The 15,818-nt window shown below is 44.3% G+C and overlaps 1 protein-coding gene across 1 annotated transcript; it reads left to right on the top strand.

The window, feature by feature from the left end:
* The first annotated feature begins 13,416 nt into the window (after positions 1 to 13,416).
* KLF2 (KLF transcription factor 2) lies at positions 13,417 to 15,818 on the top strand. Its single transcript, XM_068997301.1, has 3 exons — positions 13,417 to 13,528; positions 13,675 to 14,566; positions 14,949 to 15,818. Exons 1-3 carry the CDS (start codon positions 13,454 to 13,456, stop codon positions 15,122 to 15,124), a joined length of 1,143 nt encoding a protein of 380 aa, XP_068853402.1. The 5' UTR covers positions 13,417 to 13,453; the 3' UTR covers positions 15,125 to 15,818.

Genomic DNA, 15,818 nt, shown 5'->3' with positions numbered 1-15,818 from the left:
TAGAACATTAGTGTGGGGCATCTGCTGCTCCTACCATTTTCATTTACCAAAAGCATTGATAAAACCTGTTTTGGACAACAGTTGTTTATGTATCAGATCCCCTTCCTCTCTTGAAAGCACAGGCAACAAAGTGTACAGTGATCTTCGAAAGATCTCCAGAAAACTTCTAAAGATCTCAAGGCACTTTGCAAAGTGAGACTCCATTTGTTTTCCTTACTCATGCATATTTTAAATTCCCTTTTAAGTATCAACGGTTTGCATGGGTGTAATTCGGAGCAGACTGGGGCCTTACATATTTTGCATACCAATGAGTTATGTGAGTCCAATTTCTGAAAAAAAGATTATATGAGCATTATGATGCAGTTGTGGAGTAACTCACTGGAAAGAAATAATAATACAACAAACCCAGAAGGATTTACTTTGTAATTTTAAGCGGATGTTCACAAATGAAAGCAAGCTTTGTGTCCATCAACAATGTCCAGAAGGGAATCAGCCTTTCTCCAAACCTACTGAAGAACCATGGTCTTGATTCGTAGGTTTAAGTTACTGGCACCCTTTTACATATATATGTCTATCATCTAGACTTTAAATGATATTGAAAAAGTAGAAATAGCATGATAAACCTTCAAAGCTGAAATAAAAAAGAACCTGTGTTTTAACTTAGTGTTGAGTATTTATACAGCCGGCACCGTTTAGTCCGGCATGTTTGAGTGAGTGCGAGTCTGTGGTTGCAGTTGTGTATAAAAATACTGTACCCTGCTCCTGCCTTAGGAACTAAACTTCAGTTCCCAATAGCTCTCTCTGTAATTCTCTTTCCAAATAAAAGGACAAACTATTCCTGGCTCGTAACGGTGTATTTCTGTGGCTTCTTGAACTATAATGAAGGCAGTCTGGAATGTTAAAAATTACATACTCAATGCCAGTTCTGAAACCACGGTAATTTAGGCTTTAAATGTTTTGAAGTTTACATTTTGAGTCTGTTATTGTACAACTTTTTAATTAAAATGTTGCTGTAGTCCAGATCACTAATGCTTCTTGCTCAAAGATCCATTAACATCTATCTTAAAACCACTACCTAGAGAACTTGATAATTATGGTATCGAGGGCTAAGGCCATCTGCTTGGAAAATTATTTGGTTTTTATTTGGCTCCTTCTAATTGTAGAAATTCAAAGACATCTTTGATATCCACTGGATTCCAACAATGGAAACATCACTTCTCTTTCTGTAAACATTTCAGATAGGTCTCTGCTGCAGACTAAATCTTGATGCAGGTTCAAGAAATGATCTGTCAAGCTTGTCACCGAGGAATCAGGTTTGGATTTTCTTGCAGAGACGGTATGTGCCATTGATGCACGTTATCATCTCTATGTTTTCCCATCAGAATGCTACTAAAGAAATCAGAAAAACGTGACACACTCACTTCTAGATGTCCTTGTAATCCAGTAACAGCTGTTCTTAGGACCAATAGCTCCGTGGACTCTTCTTGTTATCATCTGTAGCAGAGAGTTTGTAGACACTTCTGCTTGAAATATCCCTTCACATTAATATCCTGTGTACAATGAAGTGAGACTTAAACCTGACCTTCACTCTCAAGTTAAAATTCCTCTCATACCCTGTGTAAACAGTGGGAATTAATTCCAGTGTCAGTGAGAGATACAAAACCTGAAAGTTAACACCACAAGGCTGGAGTTTTAGTGGGGCTTGGGGTGGGTTTTCTTTTGGGCAGGTAGGGAGGTCCCTCCTAAAGCCAGTGTAGGAGCTGGCCCAGTTTTTGAAGGAAAGTCCCTCAAGGATTTTTTAGCAAGGCCTCCAAAACATCGACTGGCTATAGGAATAGCTCAGCAGGACAGCAATGGCTTTGTGATAATTCTGCATATTGAGGGGGAAATCAGAGCTTTCCAGATATTTCTTGTGCCAAATAACTCAGAAATCTATTTACATTTAGTCCAGGTTTAGATAATTTTGGTATTGAGAGCTAAGGCCATCTGCTTATAAAACTGTCTTGTTTTTATCTGTCTCCTTCTAATTGTAATACCTGTACAATGTAAAATCATAGGGCTATTACTGTGTTTGTATTTACTAATCACTGTACAATAATAACGATTTCCAGTGTAGCATGCATGGGATTCTTGCACAACTGCAAATGTTGCCTAAATGCCTAGAGAGAGACCTCTGGGCAGCTCTAAGGTAGTAAGGAAACAAAATCCTTTCCTATCTGGAACAAACACTCGGGCAAAAGATACATTGAAAAATGGAGTGGACCTTGCTGGTCTCTGTCTGTGTTGCCTGTGGAGGCTTCAGACCTTGACTTTTATCACCCCACACCTCAATATGACGTACTAAGAGAAGCAAACTCCCTCTAACATGACAATCAGCATGATCTGCCTTCATAGCAACTACATGCTTTCACACCCAGTGCATCTCTCACTGTGACATGGAATTCTGCATTGTATCTGGTTTTTGGCTACAAATTTTGGTTTTCAGGTGTAAGCAAAATGAGGTGTTATTATTTCCACCTAATCAAGGCAAAACCAGTTTCACTTTCTTTGAAGCTTTTTATCTCCCTACAACTGGATTTGAATCTCTGACTTCACCACCACAACCCCAGAGCCATAACCACAAGGCCACATGGTCCCAGAGCTGTTTTTGGAGGTGGCAGTGATGTGAGTTATTTTAGAAGCTGCTAGCTATAAATTTCAGTTATATGTGAAGGAGGGTAAGTGAGCTTTGAAAGTCCTTGGTGAGTCTGTCCTTCAGTGACTAGTAGGCAATTACTGAGGCCTCTGGCAAGAGTGGGAATGGAAGGGTCGTCCTGCAGCTTCTACCAGAAACCACTGAGTACAAACAAACAGCAACAGTGAATGACAGTTCAACTAATTGTCCTTGTTGGCATTACTGTCCCAAGACGGGTTGTGACGCAGAAAGTCAAACTGCACAAAGTCGGTTTTTCATTACAGTGAGCTCCAAATAGCATCAAAACAAGTAATTTTTAGACCTCTGGGCTGCGTGTGATAAATGCAGCCCAACCACCTTGATTCTTTTTTAAAAAGACTTCACCCTGACCCTTCAATTCATGAGGCATTTTTGCACTACTGGTTTCCTGCCTGAAAATAAACGTGAATCTGCTATTCCATACCACTTGTTCCATAAACTACAAGGGCAAACACTGGGAGCTATGACTGGAACCATTTTACATTTGCAAAATAAGGATCACTTGCCAAAATGATATGCTGGATTTAAAAGCCTCAGTTGCCAAGATCCATTCAAAGGAGAGCAGCCTTGGCACAGTCAAAACCCCATTGTTGGGTACGATATGAGATAAAAGCCCCAAAAAGCAACAACTGAACTGCAGAACGAGTTACTAAAAGCTAAAAAATGTGGAATTCAGTTCTTTCACGTGCAGGAACTGTTTACACTTTTCCATTCTCATAAGAGTGATTTTCAACTGCACAAGTTAGCCACATCTGTGTGAAATGTAGATAAATCAGGGAGTAAAGTGATTTCAATCAGAATAAGGGTCATCATAGAGATGGTGGCTGAGAGATGGTGGTAGTTACTTATTTAAGATCGTGCTTGACACACTCAGCTCCCAGTTCAGTATTTCCTTGTCTCTGGAATAGCAAAGCACAGCTGTATGAACAGTGTTATTGAGACCAGTAAAAGACATTAATTTTACACTCTTCCTCATGATATAGAGGAGCTTTCCCATTGGAGATGCTCTCACACAATAGCCAAACTCCAAAGGAAAGGCAGAGGGCAAAAATGCTACTGTCATACAAACCCCACAGAGATGGTCAGCCTCAAAAACAGAATAATCTAGTGGTTCAGGGCACAACTGAGGGAGTGAAGGTAATCCTTTAAGGAGAGAATAGAAGAGAATTCATTGGATTTGTAGAGCTGCAATAGTATTACCTGCAATTGCCTTTAGCTGGGTAAGAACCGGCCTTATCATCCTAGGCAGGGATGAATTCTCCATCACTTTCTCCTTCAAGTACAGAGCCTTACCATTCCTGAGCCTACACGCTCAAGCTGGGGATGATTAAAATTAGGAGGAGAGAATAAAATCACCTTACTGCCCAGAAAATGGGCAAGTCAGGGAAATCCTCCTGCTCCAGTGGACCTGCTACCACCAACCACTCCGAGACAAAAACTGGGACTAGAAAGGACATGGAGAAGTTACTGGTGGTTCCTGTTCATGCCCAGGGCAATAAATAACCTTTAAGGTGATGCTGGGTGCAGACAAGGATGTGAAATACTGGAAATACTCCTAGAAAATCAGAAAATCCCATCAGTCTAATAATCTGGATTTATCATCTATGATTCCAGGTCATTTTTACTGATAGATATAAGTCACTTCACATTAAGATTTCTTAGGATGCTCTACAATGGCAACGCAGGAATAAAATAGCATTCTCAGCAATGAAGGTCACATCTATTTTGATACTTGAAAGCAATTTTGGAAGTAGGAGTCCCTTTGGAATTGAAGTGGAAACCCTGCAAGAAAAAACTCAATACAATTTACATTACGTGTAAAACGCGTGTGTGAAGTCAGCGATAAAGCGCAGCTGACCTCTCCTGCTGTCCCTCGGGAAATCAGAACTCAGTCGTGCCTGTTATAACTATTATTTAATAGCTGGGGAATGGCAGCATTTAGAGACTTGTGCTCAGTGTTGGACAGAGGTCTTTCAGTGAAGAACTCACAACAGCCATTTTGTCCTGGTTTCCAGGAAGAAAAGATTGCTCCTGGAGCCTAAGAAAACTGTCACAAAAATCTCGAAAGAAAAAGAAAACATAAAAATCCAAACAAGCAAAGAAAACATTTCACTAGAACCCATCTTTGGAAAAATATAAAAATATTTTTCCACCCAGAGAAATAGCTATAAATAATTTTTGAACTATTAAAAGAGTGAACGCAGAAAAAGGCTATTTACATAGAGGTGTTTTGTGCTGTTTCAGTCTAATTTGTCACTGATGTAGGAGCCTCATATGTTAGCTGGAGGAAATCCAGAGTTTTCAAAGGTTTTCTGTCAGGGCTTGAAAAGTTGCCAGTTTTTTTAATGGAGCCGAGCAGTCTCAGGCCTGTTGTTCTCAAAGATTTTGTGAGCCAGGGCTGAATGTTAGCAGGAAACAGAGCCAAGTGGGCTTCCTGAGCGTCTGAGAGAGGAAACACTGTAATAAGCATGGAGGCTGTGGTTAAAAATAACTCTGGTATATAAAGGCTGCAAAGGATCCCCTCTTGCTCACACTCGCCGCTGCTTCTTGGCTGCTGCTTCCCGCTGACTGCATGTGAATGAGATGCTTTGCCATCCCCTCGGAGCAGGTGGTTTTTAAGCAGAAGAAGACAGAAACCAGCCCTCAGAGAAGCTGAGCACAAGGCAGCTCTTACTGAGTTTCCAGCAAGCGGGATCCAGGCTTTATTTCAAGAGCGTTGTCAGGCTGAGCTGAGCTGCAGCCACGGACACGGAACATTTCAGTGTCTAACTTTAGGCTGAAGTAAAAGTTATGTTGAAAAAAATAACTTGGTTTTCTGTGATATGAAACCTGAAAAGGGGAACAGGGCAAATCATGCAAGGTCTTGAGCAATAGGTGAAAGGGCCCCCTAAATTGTTACCATCAGGCCCAGTGCGGCTTGTAGCACTTCTGCTACAGAAGGTTCAGTCCCACCCTGTGCCCCCCTTGTCCAACTGGAAGAGATGGATGTGGCAACCACGAGCTGGAGGATTGGCCACCATCATCAATCAGAGCTCTGCAGTCCATGTGCATTGGTTTCTCACCCTGCTTCTGCTCACCAAATTCATTTTGCTTGGGATTAGGCCCATCTCTTTTCTCTCAAAGCAGTGATTTTCCTTGCAAATGTGGGATAAAACCCACGCTGGTTATTTGGCAAATTAAAGCACCTTTTTCCCTGCTGTAACCTGACACTAACAGCCCCATGCACTCCATGCTGAACACTTCTTTGTAGCTCACATTATGCTGTAATTGGCAAAACACATTCTTCCCAGGCTTGTGTTTTTATTACAAACATTTATTTGGCGCTTGATGTGGCAAATGAAAAGAAAATTTCACAACTCATTCTACAAAGTTGCATTGTATCAGGCTGTCCCTTGAAAAAGCATTTTATTGCTCAAGAATAGCTGTAACCGTTCGAGGGATTTCAACAGTGTCGTTCTCTTCAGCTACAATTGCTATATATACTACAGCACCAAATAGTAACAATTTTGCTCAGTATTAACCCTGACAACTGGCACTTGATTCCACCCTCAGCAGTAAGCATGACATTCCTTGCAGGCATCAGCTGAGCAATCTGGAGTAATAGTTCAGGTGCATGGAAAAAAATGAGCTGAAGTTTTGTTTCTGAATAGAAAGCATTTTCTACGAAACACAAAGCAGTGTTCCTAGGCTCAGACATAGCCAGGAATTTAAAGATATAAATACCCTAAAATGTAGGCATTAATAGCTCAAGAAAAAAAAAAAATATCACAACAATGGACATATGTGTCTGGCAAAAAGTCTATCCCAAAATATCCCACTGAAGTTTCAAAGCTTAATCATAATAATGTAACTAATTGTGATCATGGAAAAAAATTATATACCATACTGAATATTTCAGTGATCTAAGTCTGCAGGGACTTGAGAGGCCAGGAAGACAAATGAAATCAGCTGCTCTATACATGCAGCCTGTCCTGCAGAGGTGCCTGTCTTCCTCTCACTGGCCAATTCATACCTCTGATTCACACTTCCATGTATTCAAACAGGGAAAGTAATTCCAGGCAGCCAGCAATACCAATTAACAGCGTCATGGTTAATTAAATGCTTGCTCCAATATTTCCCATTACTTAACTGCAGGACATATGACTAATAAATCATACAGGTGCAGTACAAAGAAGGTATTTTATAAAGGAGAACTAAACCCCACATGTTCATCACGTTAAACAAGGCTTTGCAACCTACACCCTACACGAACTCCTACTTTGTATATTTGCTGAATAAAGCTCCACTTATCAGCTCCAACCATAACCTATAACCATGTTCTACATGCCAACGAGGGAAAAAACCCTAAAGCCTTCCTCACTTCTAAGTAATTCTCTTCTTGTGATTGGTTTTAAGCTTTGTCCAGTCTTCTCTCCCCCTCCCCCAGTTAAAATGTGAACCTCAAAGTGACGAAAAACTCTGCTAAGAAGGGCATCTGCATCTGTGCTGACTCAGACTGCTACAGATCTCACAAATTAAAGAGAGTAAAAAAAGCAGCTGATTAGGGCTTTGAAGTTCCCTCAAACAGAATTTTCCCCTTGCATTTATTAAACCCCAAACACAGTTCTTACTTCTAAACCCAGTCAACTTTGCACGTCTGACAACACTTACTGTCCCAAGTGGATGTGACAGATCAGACATCATTTCCTTTTTTCTCCTGTCATCTCCAACCAATTACACAAATTGTCCATTAAAAGTGCAGGCCAAGAACGATGCGACCAGTATGAGCACTCAAAGTGTAACACTCCTGCATTCCAGAACTGAGTTTCATCTTCTTGGGTTTCTGATGTTGTAGAGCCCATTAAATATTTGCTAATAATTTGTTAAGAGTAATTTTTCTGAATGAAATCACATAGGTGATTCACTTCTGCCCTGTGCTCCTGTTATTCCATGCCCTTATTGCCCATTTCTTCACTAAATATTTGGTTCTGTAATCTAAAGTGTATGGCAGCAACTGAAAACTACTTGTCATGATCCGTGACTGACATTTCAAGCAGTTTTGCTGATATGATTTAACATGCTTGCCAAGTTTTGGAAACTGTGGTATCATTTCACAGCTCTGTAAAAAAAAGAAAAAAAATATTTTTCAAGCGTGTTTTTAATTGACAGTTGAAAGGGACATCTGCAATACAACATATGGGCATTCAGCACACACGTCAGTAAAAGCTGGCAGAAACACAGTTACATCTCTGATCAAAGCTGATCATTAAAAAAGTGGCATACGTTGTCTAGGTTTGAAGAGCCCCCAAATCAAAAATGATAAAAAATCCTTTACAGCTGAATGCTATCATTCTTCACACAGCAAATTCAAGTAACAATACATAATTACCTCAATTATATTCACTAAATAGCTGAGTTTTTGCATGATTTATTCAGCCATGAACATATTTTCTTGCATATTTCTGAGGAAAGTTTTCTTTATATAGTTTGACTTACTTATTTAAATGGATTTTAAGCTGCTTTCCCTCTGCATTGATGGGAGTCTGCCTTGCTAAAGCAGGTTGGAAGCATCAGAACTTGACTTTTGCTCCTCTTTGGGAGTTAATAAGGCTTTCACTAAAACCAGTTAAGATTGCCATCACAAGGAATGGAAGGGATAGAACTGTCGATAACTGTGTCAAAAAAGCAGAAGTGCTAAAAAATACTTCTGTTCTGTCTTTGGGAAAAAGCCAGATGCTGTATTGAGATCAGACAATAATGATGTTGAAATACTTTCCATTACAGTAACTAAGGAGGATGTTAAAACAACTGCTACTCATCTCAAACAGTATTAAGTTGCCAGGTCTGGGTAATTTAGAAGTGAATGTTTCAAAAGAACCAACTAAGGACATATCCAGATGGTTAATGTTTATCATCAATTCATTTCGGAGCAGTAGGGAAGCCCCAGGTGACTTGGAGAATGTTAATATTATGTCAATATTGCAACAGGGTAAACAGAATGACCCAGATATGCCTGTCAGTGTTACATAAACCTGGGCAGAGACAGGGAGGACTAGAGACATAAAAAGAATTCTAAATAAAGATGGTTTGGTTAATGACGTTTGTGATGGTGTTTTAAATAAGGATTCGCCTCAGTGCAGTGTGATTTTCACAGTAAGAAATAAGCACATGACAAATTAACACGATGTGCACATGTGAATTGGTCCAACCACAGGCCAATACATCTGGAAATGGAATTTAGATTTTAATCAAGCAGGTTTATTGGCTCTTGATCTTTTTTATCATTACTTACCATTCAATGTTGTTAACAATGACCTGGAAGAAAACAGAAATTGTTTCTGATAAAGTCCTAGATGACAAGGATCACGGAAGTGCAACATAATTTGAAGAACATGTCATTGTTAAAGAATTATTTTAACTATCCAGGCAGACACAAACCCCACTCATGGCAATACAGAGAAGCTAAAGGCCACACTTCTAGGAATGGAAAATGCAAGCAGCCCTGCTTTTTAGCATGGACAAAAATAGGTTCCTACGTAGGCCAACAGGGAATTCATCAGAAAAACTGGGACACCAAAATTGCTCTGCTCTCAGACAATTCATTTCATGGTGTCTTTTTGTCTACCTTCCATCTGTGCAACCCTAAATAAGCCGGATTTCTCCCAGTGGTTCCAATTCTCTCTTGATGCTTCCTAGCCCTGCCACCATCATTTCCATCAGGTCTCCCGGGGTCCTGTTCCACCTTCCAGTCTTCCCCCATATCCCATGTGCCCTGCTTTCAACATTGTCATAAATTCAATCTTCTCAAAAAGCTTGGGAGCCAACACTGAGTGCAGAGGGTGGTGCTGCCCTGGACTGGGGAGCTGAGACAGTGTCGTGGGATCACAGGATGGTTTGGATTGGAAGGGACCTTAAAGCTCATCCAGTCACAGCCCCTGCTGCAGGCAGGGACACCTTCCACCACCCCAGGGTGCTCCAAGCCCTGTCCAACCTGGCCTTGGACACTTCCAGGGATGGGGCAGCCTCTGGGCAACCTGTGCCATGTCCTCCCCAACCTCATAGCGAAAAATTTCTTCCCAATATCCCATCTAACCCTGCTCTCTGGCAGTGGGAAGACATTCCCCCTTGTCCTGGCACTCCATGACATGAAAGAGCTGGGGGAGAGGATGCCTTTGCCAAGCAGCTCCTCAGCACAAGACCATGACAAAGGGCACAAGTCAAATCATTAAAGAGAAGTGACTCATATTTGTCTGCTACTCCACTTTTCCAGTGCTCAGACCTCAAGAAAGACTTTGGAAATATGCAGATAGCTCAAAGGAGACTCACTAAGAAAAAAAGTATTAAGGAAAATATGTTTTCCTAAAAACTTAATGAGCCCCTTCAGGTCATCAAAGAGATGGTTCAGCTTTGTCAGTCCCTGTGTGGGAATCAGCTCCAGTCATGAAAGGTCTGGTCAAAAAGGCTCCTTTCTCCAATTAATTTATGATGTTACTTTAGTCAGACAGAAGACCTACAGGATTAAATCACTCTCCCCAAATTAAGATGTGTGTCCAATACATTTCATATATTTCATTTTATGTGGTTGTTTACATCATTCTATCAACTTCCTTGACAGCAGAGTCTAAAAAGTGTTAACTCCGAACCTGCAGTTTAAAATAGAAAAAAATAAAAAATTATATAGTCAACAGAACTGTGACAATTTGAGATGCAGGCAAGGAAATCCTCTGTCTCGTTTCAATATGAAGGGTTGGTCACGGTGTTACTTGTACTGTGTACTCTGGGTGCTAAGAGGTGTCATGTTCGGCTCATTTACCTTGCTATTACTATTATTACTAGTTTCCTCTAGGTGCAATCAGGACTTTCTGAGAGCAATCCCTGAGAAAGGAGCTTGTTGTTAGTTTGCTTGAGTTCTGCAATGACTCAGAACTGGTGATGTGGGTATTGCACTAATCCATTCAGCTGCGAGCTTCAGTGGGCACAGCCTAGCACAGCCCTAGCTTGGATTCTTCTATTAACATGCACAATCTTGATTGCAATCCCTTTAAAAGTTTCTCCTTGATCTAAAAGCAACAAGAGAGAGCAGCAGCAACACCTAGGAAAATCAACTTTGCCATATAAAAATGGCCGAGTCCGTGTTTACTTTGGCTGGAAGACAAATCACACATCATTTAGTTCTCCTCTACCCACAGCAGATTAACAAATACTTTCTAATCTCACATTCTTCACATTTGTACACTAGTGGCATCACTCCTGATCTGTGCTAAGTGAGATCACTGCCAGGATCTTGCATTTAGGTATTTAAAATAAGAGTTGTGAGCAGCACAAAGCCAGAAAATGTCAGCACAACTGTCCACAACCGAGTGGAAGGTCACGGCAAAGTTGTTCTCAATTTGCGCAGAAGCAGTGACTCATAAGGTAAATAAATTCTCACATTTGTCTCCCCAGGTTTAGTGCAGCTCTCAATTTTTAGCCTCTCCACTTTGCTTGAAAACAAAGAGAAACTAAAGGCAGTGAATTTATTATTTAGTGTGCCTGGCTTTCATCCTCTCTGCCTGCTAAACGCTTCCTTTACACGAAGAAAATGCAGAGTTTAGTGACAGCCATTGCAGGGCTATAAACAAAGTCCTTTCCAGTGCCTACTGGAAGGCAGCATCCGATTGGAGCTTCTCAGCGAAACCTACACGTCCAGTTGCATATCCTAGAAACAAAATATTTTGTTATAGCTGTTGCTGAAATCACAAGCACATAAACTGACACAGACATTTGGGGTGTGTTATCAAGGGAACATTCACATTCATTCTGAATTCATCAGAGTATATTTTCTTGGCTGACTCACAGCCCCATATATACGTATCATTCACTTACAGACGTTTTATTAGAGGAAAAGAGTTTACATTGAAAGATTACACAAGTGTGACATTACAGAGCCATGAGTCACACATCTTTGTGTACAGCGTTACCATGCATTCAGTGTATTGATTCTGCTCCAGTCACAGAAGTTTGGCTGCTCCTTCTGGCCAACCTGTGAACTTTTAGAATGAAAACTATAGAAAGTTAAACAAAAGAGATATTCCTGATTTTAAAACATATGCAGCTATTGAAAAGATCATTTACTCACCCTAGCAACTGAGCTTTCCCGAGGCGGCTAAACACAGCCACAAGCCTGGGATGGGCTCTGGTGAGCAGGCTCAAAATGCTTCGGACAACCAGAGCCCATCAAGGGCATTGCTGCTTCCCCTCCTGGGGCACACCGTGCATAAAAAGTGAGAGATGTTCTCTTGCACTCTCCTGATTTCCAGCTCACTTAGAAACCCTTTTAGAAGTGATTGCAAAGGAAATATGGAGGAGGAAAGGAGAAAACATAGCTCTTTCTTTGAACAGGCTCTCAAAGAATCAGTCTGTCCCTTGATACATCACAGTTTTTCCCCCTTTCAGAACCGCCAGTTTTGCTCCTGGATGATGGCCAAGCAGCCACGATCCTCAAAAACAGGAGTCTGGGGCATGTTATCAGCAATTATTGGAGAATTGCTCCTTCAGACTTGGCATCTGAGCTAGAGGCCAAGGTAAGGGAGAAGAACAATCTTCCCTTCTGAAAAATCAAGCCCAAGACCATAAATTGCCTACATCCAGAGGAGATCACAGAAGCTACGTGCATTTTTTCTCTCATAATGTCACATTGCAACATTGATTTTGGCAATCTTTGTGCCGCAGTGGAAATTCTGCTACAGATCTGGACTTCCGTTAAATGTAAAACTTCAGTGAGGACTGCACAAGAGTGGCATCGAACACCTTTCTGTCAGCACCAAGATGCATCTGGGACCTTTAGGGTGACCAGTGCCAGAGGGCCCCATCATCAGCTCAGCAGTTTACCCATGGGAGCAGGGCATGTCTCCCTCACTGTGCTCCTGACACCTTCCACTCCCACCCTCTTTTTCTGAGTCTGATTGCAGCACATGCCCCAGGGATGAGGCCGGGTTATGGGGCAGCTGCTCTGAGGTGTGGGGGGATCAAACCCCTAATTCACGGTGTCTTTCTTAGTGTCCCCAAGGCAAGGACCCCTCAGTGTTCCCCATCCCACTGCAAGTCCCTCAAAGTCTCCGTTGAAGCTCGTAGTTATCAGTGTCCCCTTGTGTCACAGGTGGTCCCGTGGTGTTTCCAGGTCAGGGAGCCCTCAATGCCCTCCACCCCACAGCAGGTCGCTCACAGTAGGTCTCAGCACAGGGTCCCCTCACGTCAGGAAGGGTCCTGCAGGTGTTCCCAGGGCAAGGAAAACCCTGTGGACCCTCATCCCACCGAAGTCCCTCAAAGTCTCTCTTAGCACAGGACAGGATCCACTCAGTGTCCCTGGAGCAGGGGTATAGAGACCCCTCGGCGTCCCCGCAGCTCACTTGGGCCAGGGACCCCTCAGTGTCCCGTCTCTGGCCTCTGTCCGAGGTGGGGGTCGCGGCTCTACGGCCACTGCCCGCTGTGGAGGCCACAGCTCCACGGCCACTGCCCGAGACGGGGGTCGCGGCTCCCCGGCCGTCCGCGAGAGGGGAGGGCGGCGAAGGGGGCCCGTCCCCGCTCCGCTCCGCCCCGCTCGGGCTGGGACCGCCGCCGCCGCGTCCTTTTATACCGGGGCTAAATTTAGGCTGCGCCCGAGCCGCTGCCTCCCGCCCGCCCCGTCCGGGACGCGTTTCCTCCGCTCCTGCAATTGGCCTGAGGCCGCCCGCGCCCGCGTTATAAGGTGCGGAGAGCGGCCGGCCGCGCTCGTCCCGCACCATGGCGCTGAGCGACACCGCCCTACCCTCCTTCGCCACCTTCGCCAGCCCCTGCCGCGAGAAAGCTCTGCACGAAGTGAGTGTCCCCCGCGCTCAGCACCGACGGCTCATCGCACGAGTGACCGCGGAGCCGCCGCCCCGCTGCGACTCGAGTCCGTCCCCCCACCCCCGTTCCCCAAGGCGAACGGCACCTCTAACCCTCTCCCTTTTCTCTCTCCCCAGAGGTGGAAGTGCGAGCAGGAGGCCAAGACCCCCGCCGGCACCTGGGGCAGCCTCTCCCCACGCAAAGAGGATGAGGATCTCAACAACGTGCTGGATTTTATCCTTTCCATGGGCAGCGATGGCTACGGCCAGGGCACTGCCGGCGGGGACTATCCCCCTGCCCAAGGCGAAAGCGGTGGCTTTTACCAGACAAACCCGTCCCCGGGATGCTACAGTGCCCTGGAGCAGGGCAGCCCCCCGCCCTACAACGCCGGCATCGTGCCAGAGATGATGCGTTCCGATATGGACTCCAACTACTGCCCTTCTGGCAGCGTCCACGGGCGGTTCTTTGTGACACCCACCTTCGGGAGCCCGCAGTTCGTTGAGAACATTAAGCCCGAACCCGACATGGACAATTATGGACCGGTCCTGGGTCTGGTGCCCCAGGCTTGCCCGAAGATCAAGCAGGAGGGGAACGCGACCTGCATGATGGCCTACGAGCAGCCCCGGGTGGCCAGTTCCCCCCAGATCCCTGGGGCAGAGACGCCCCCGCTTAGCCCCGACGATCTCATGGTGAACGACTGCCACACGCAGATGATGTGTCCCTCGTCCGTGTCATTCCAGCAAAGTTACCACCCGGCCTCCGGCTTCCACCACCCGCAGACCCACCTCCAGTACCAGAACACCTCCCAATTTGGCCTTTTCGAGGACAGCCTGCCCTTACAGCCCTCGGCTCCTAGGGGCATGCTCACCCCTCCTTCCTCCCCTCTGGAGCTGCTGGACTCCAAACCAAAGCGAGGACGCCGGTCCTGGCCGAGGAAGAGGACGGCCACTCACACGTGCACCTACGCCGGTTGTGGGAAGACCTACACCAAGAGCTCCCACCTGAAGGCCCACCTCAGGACACACACAGGTAAATGTTGCTGATGGCCTTCATACGGAGATGTGCTGTGTGCCGGTTGGGATAGGGGATAGCCCCCTGTAAAACAGTTTGCAGCCTGGGCTTTTACCCTGTAGTCTCTTAAATTCACAGCTGAGCTATGGCAGGTGCTCAGGTCTGTGACCTAAGCGTTCACCTATGTAGTCAAAGTTTTTCTAAGGGCTTCTAAAGCCCTTTCTCCAAAGATTTTCACTGCAGGTATGGGTGAGGAATTTCTGGTAGTTTAGCTTAAAAGCACTTGGATCTTGCTGTGAAAGGGCTTGGTAGCAAATAAAGGGATTGCTACGATAAAACTCAGCAGGTTGCCTGGTACCTGGTGCCATGCTGAGTCCTGCTCTCCGGTTTCCCCAAACAGGTGAAAAGCCCTACCACTGCAACTGGGAAGGCTGCGGCTGGAAGTTCGCTCGCTCCGATGAGCTCACCCGTCACTATCGCAAGCACACGGGCCACCGGCCCTTCCAGTGCCACCTCTGCGACAGGGCGTTCTCCAGGTCGGACCACCTGGCTTTGCACATGAAGCGGCACATGTAGCCCCAGGGACTCTGCCCTGCCAACAGTGGACCTTATTTAACTGCTCAGGTGCAGAAGCGTTAAAAACCTGTAGCTGGTACTACATAGGGAGGCACCGACGGACGCTCCAGGACGGACACCGAGGATCTGACACAAGGAGGCTCAGGCAGGCATCTCCTGCAGAGAATCTGCCGTGACTGAGTCAGTGACCTGCCCGTCCCGGTCAGGAGAACAGGGGTTATTTATGAAGCTTCTGTGAAGGGTAAACTCCATAAGACTCCATACAGATTGTATAGAAGAAGCTGTAAATATGGTTTTTTCCCCCGATTTTTAACTGCCCATTCCTAAGCTTTACAAGACAATGTTTGTATGGAAACTGCCTGAAGTTGACCCTAGAAGGCATAAAAAAAATGAATGTTACTGTAGCTAACAATGTTAGTTTAGATCTCAGTTGAAGGCATGGCTAAGAGAACACTCCTCTTGTTAGACTGTTTGGTTCACAGGTGCAATAATATTCTTGTTTGCCATGATCTACACTAGAAGTACAGGGCTTGATGTCTTGTAAGAAAATAACCTATTTACTGTAATTTTTTTATATATTGTAAATAATTTTATACAATGAGAAATATTGTATATGTAAATAGAAGACAAATGGGTATTTTGCCTATTTCTGTTTTTATAAAAACATAATTTTTCAATGTTTGAAAACATTTCA

This window comes from Aphelocoma coerulescens, chromosome 28 (assembly GCF_041296385.1).
Source record: "Aphelocoma coerulescens isolate FSJ_1873_10779 chromosome 28, UR_Acoe_1.0, whole genome shotgun sequence".
NCBI lineage: Eukaryota > Metazoa > Chordata > Aves > Passeriformes > Corvidae > Aphelocoma > Aphelocoma coerulescens.
The sequence above is the reverse complement of the archived record's forward strand: the minus strand, read 5'-3'. Positions and strand labels throughout refer to the sequence as shown.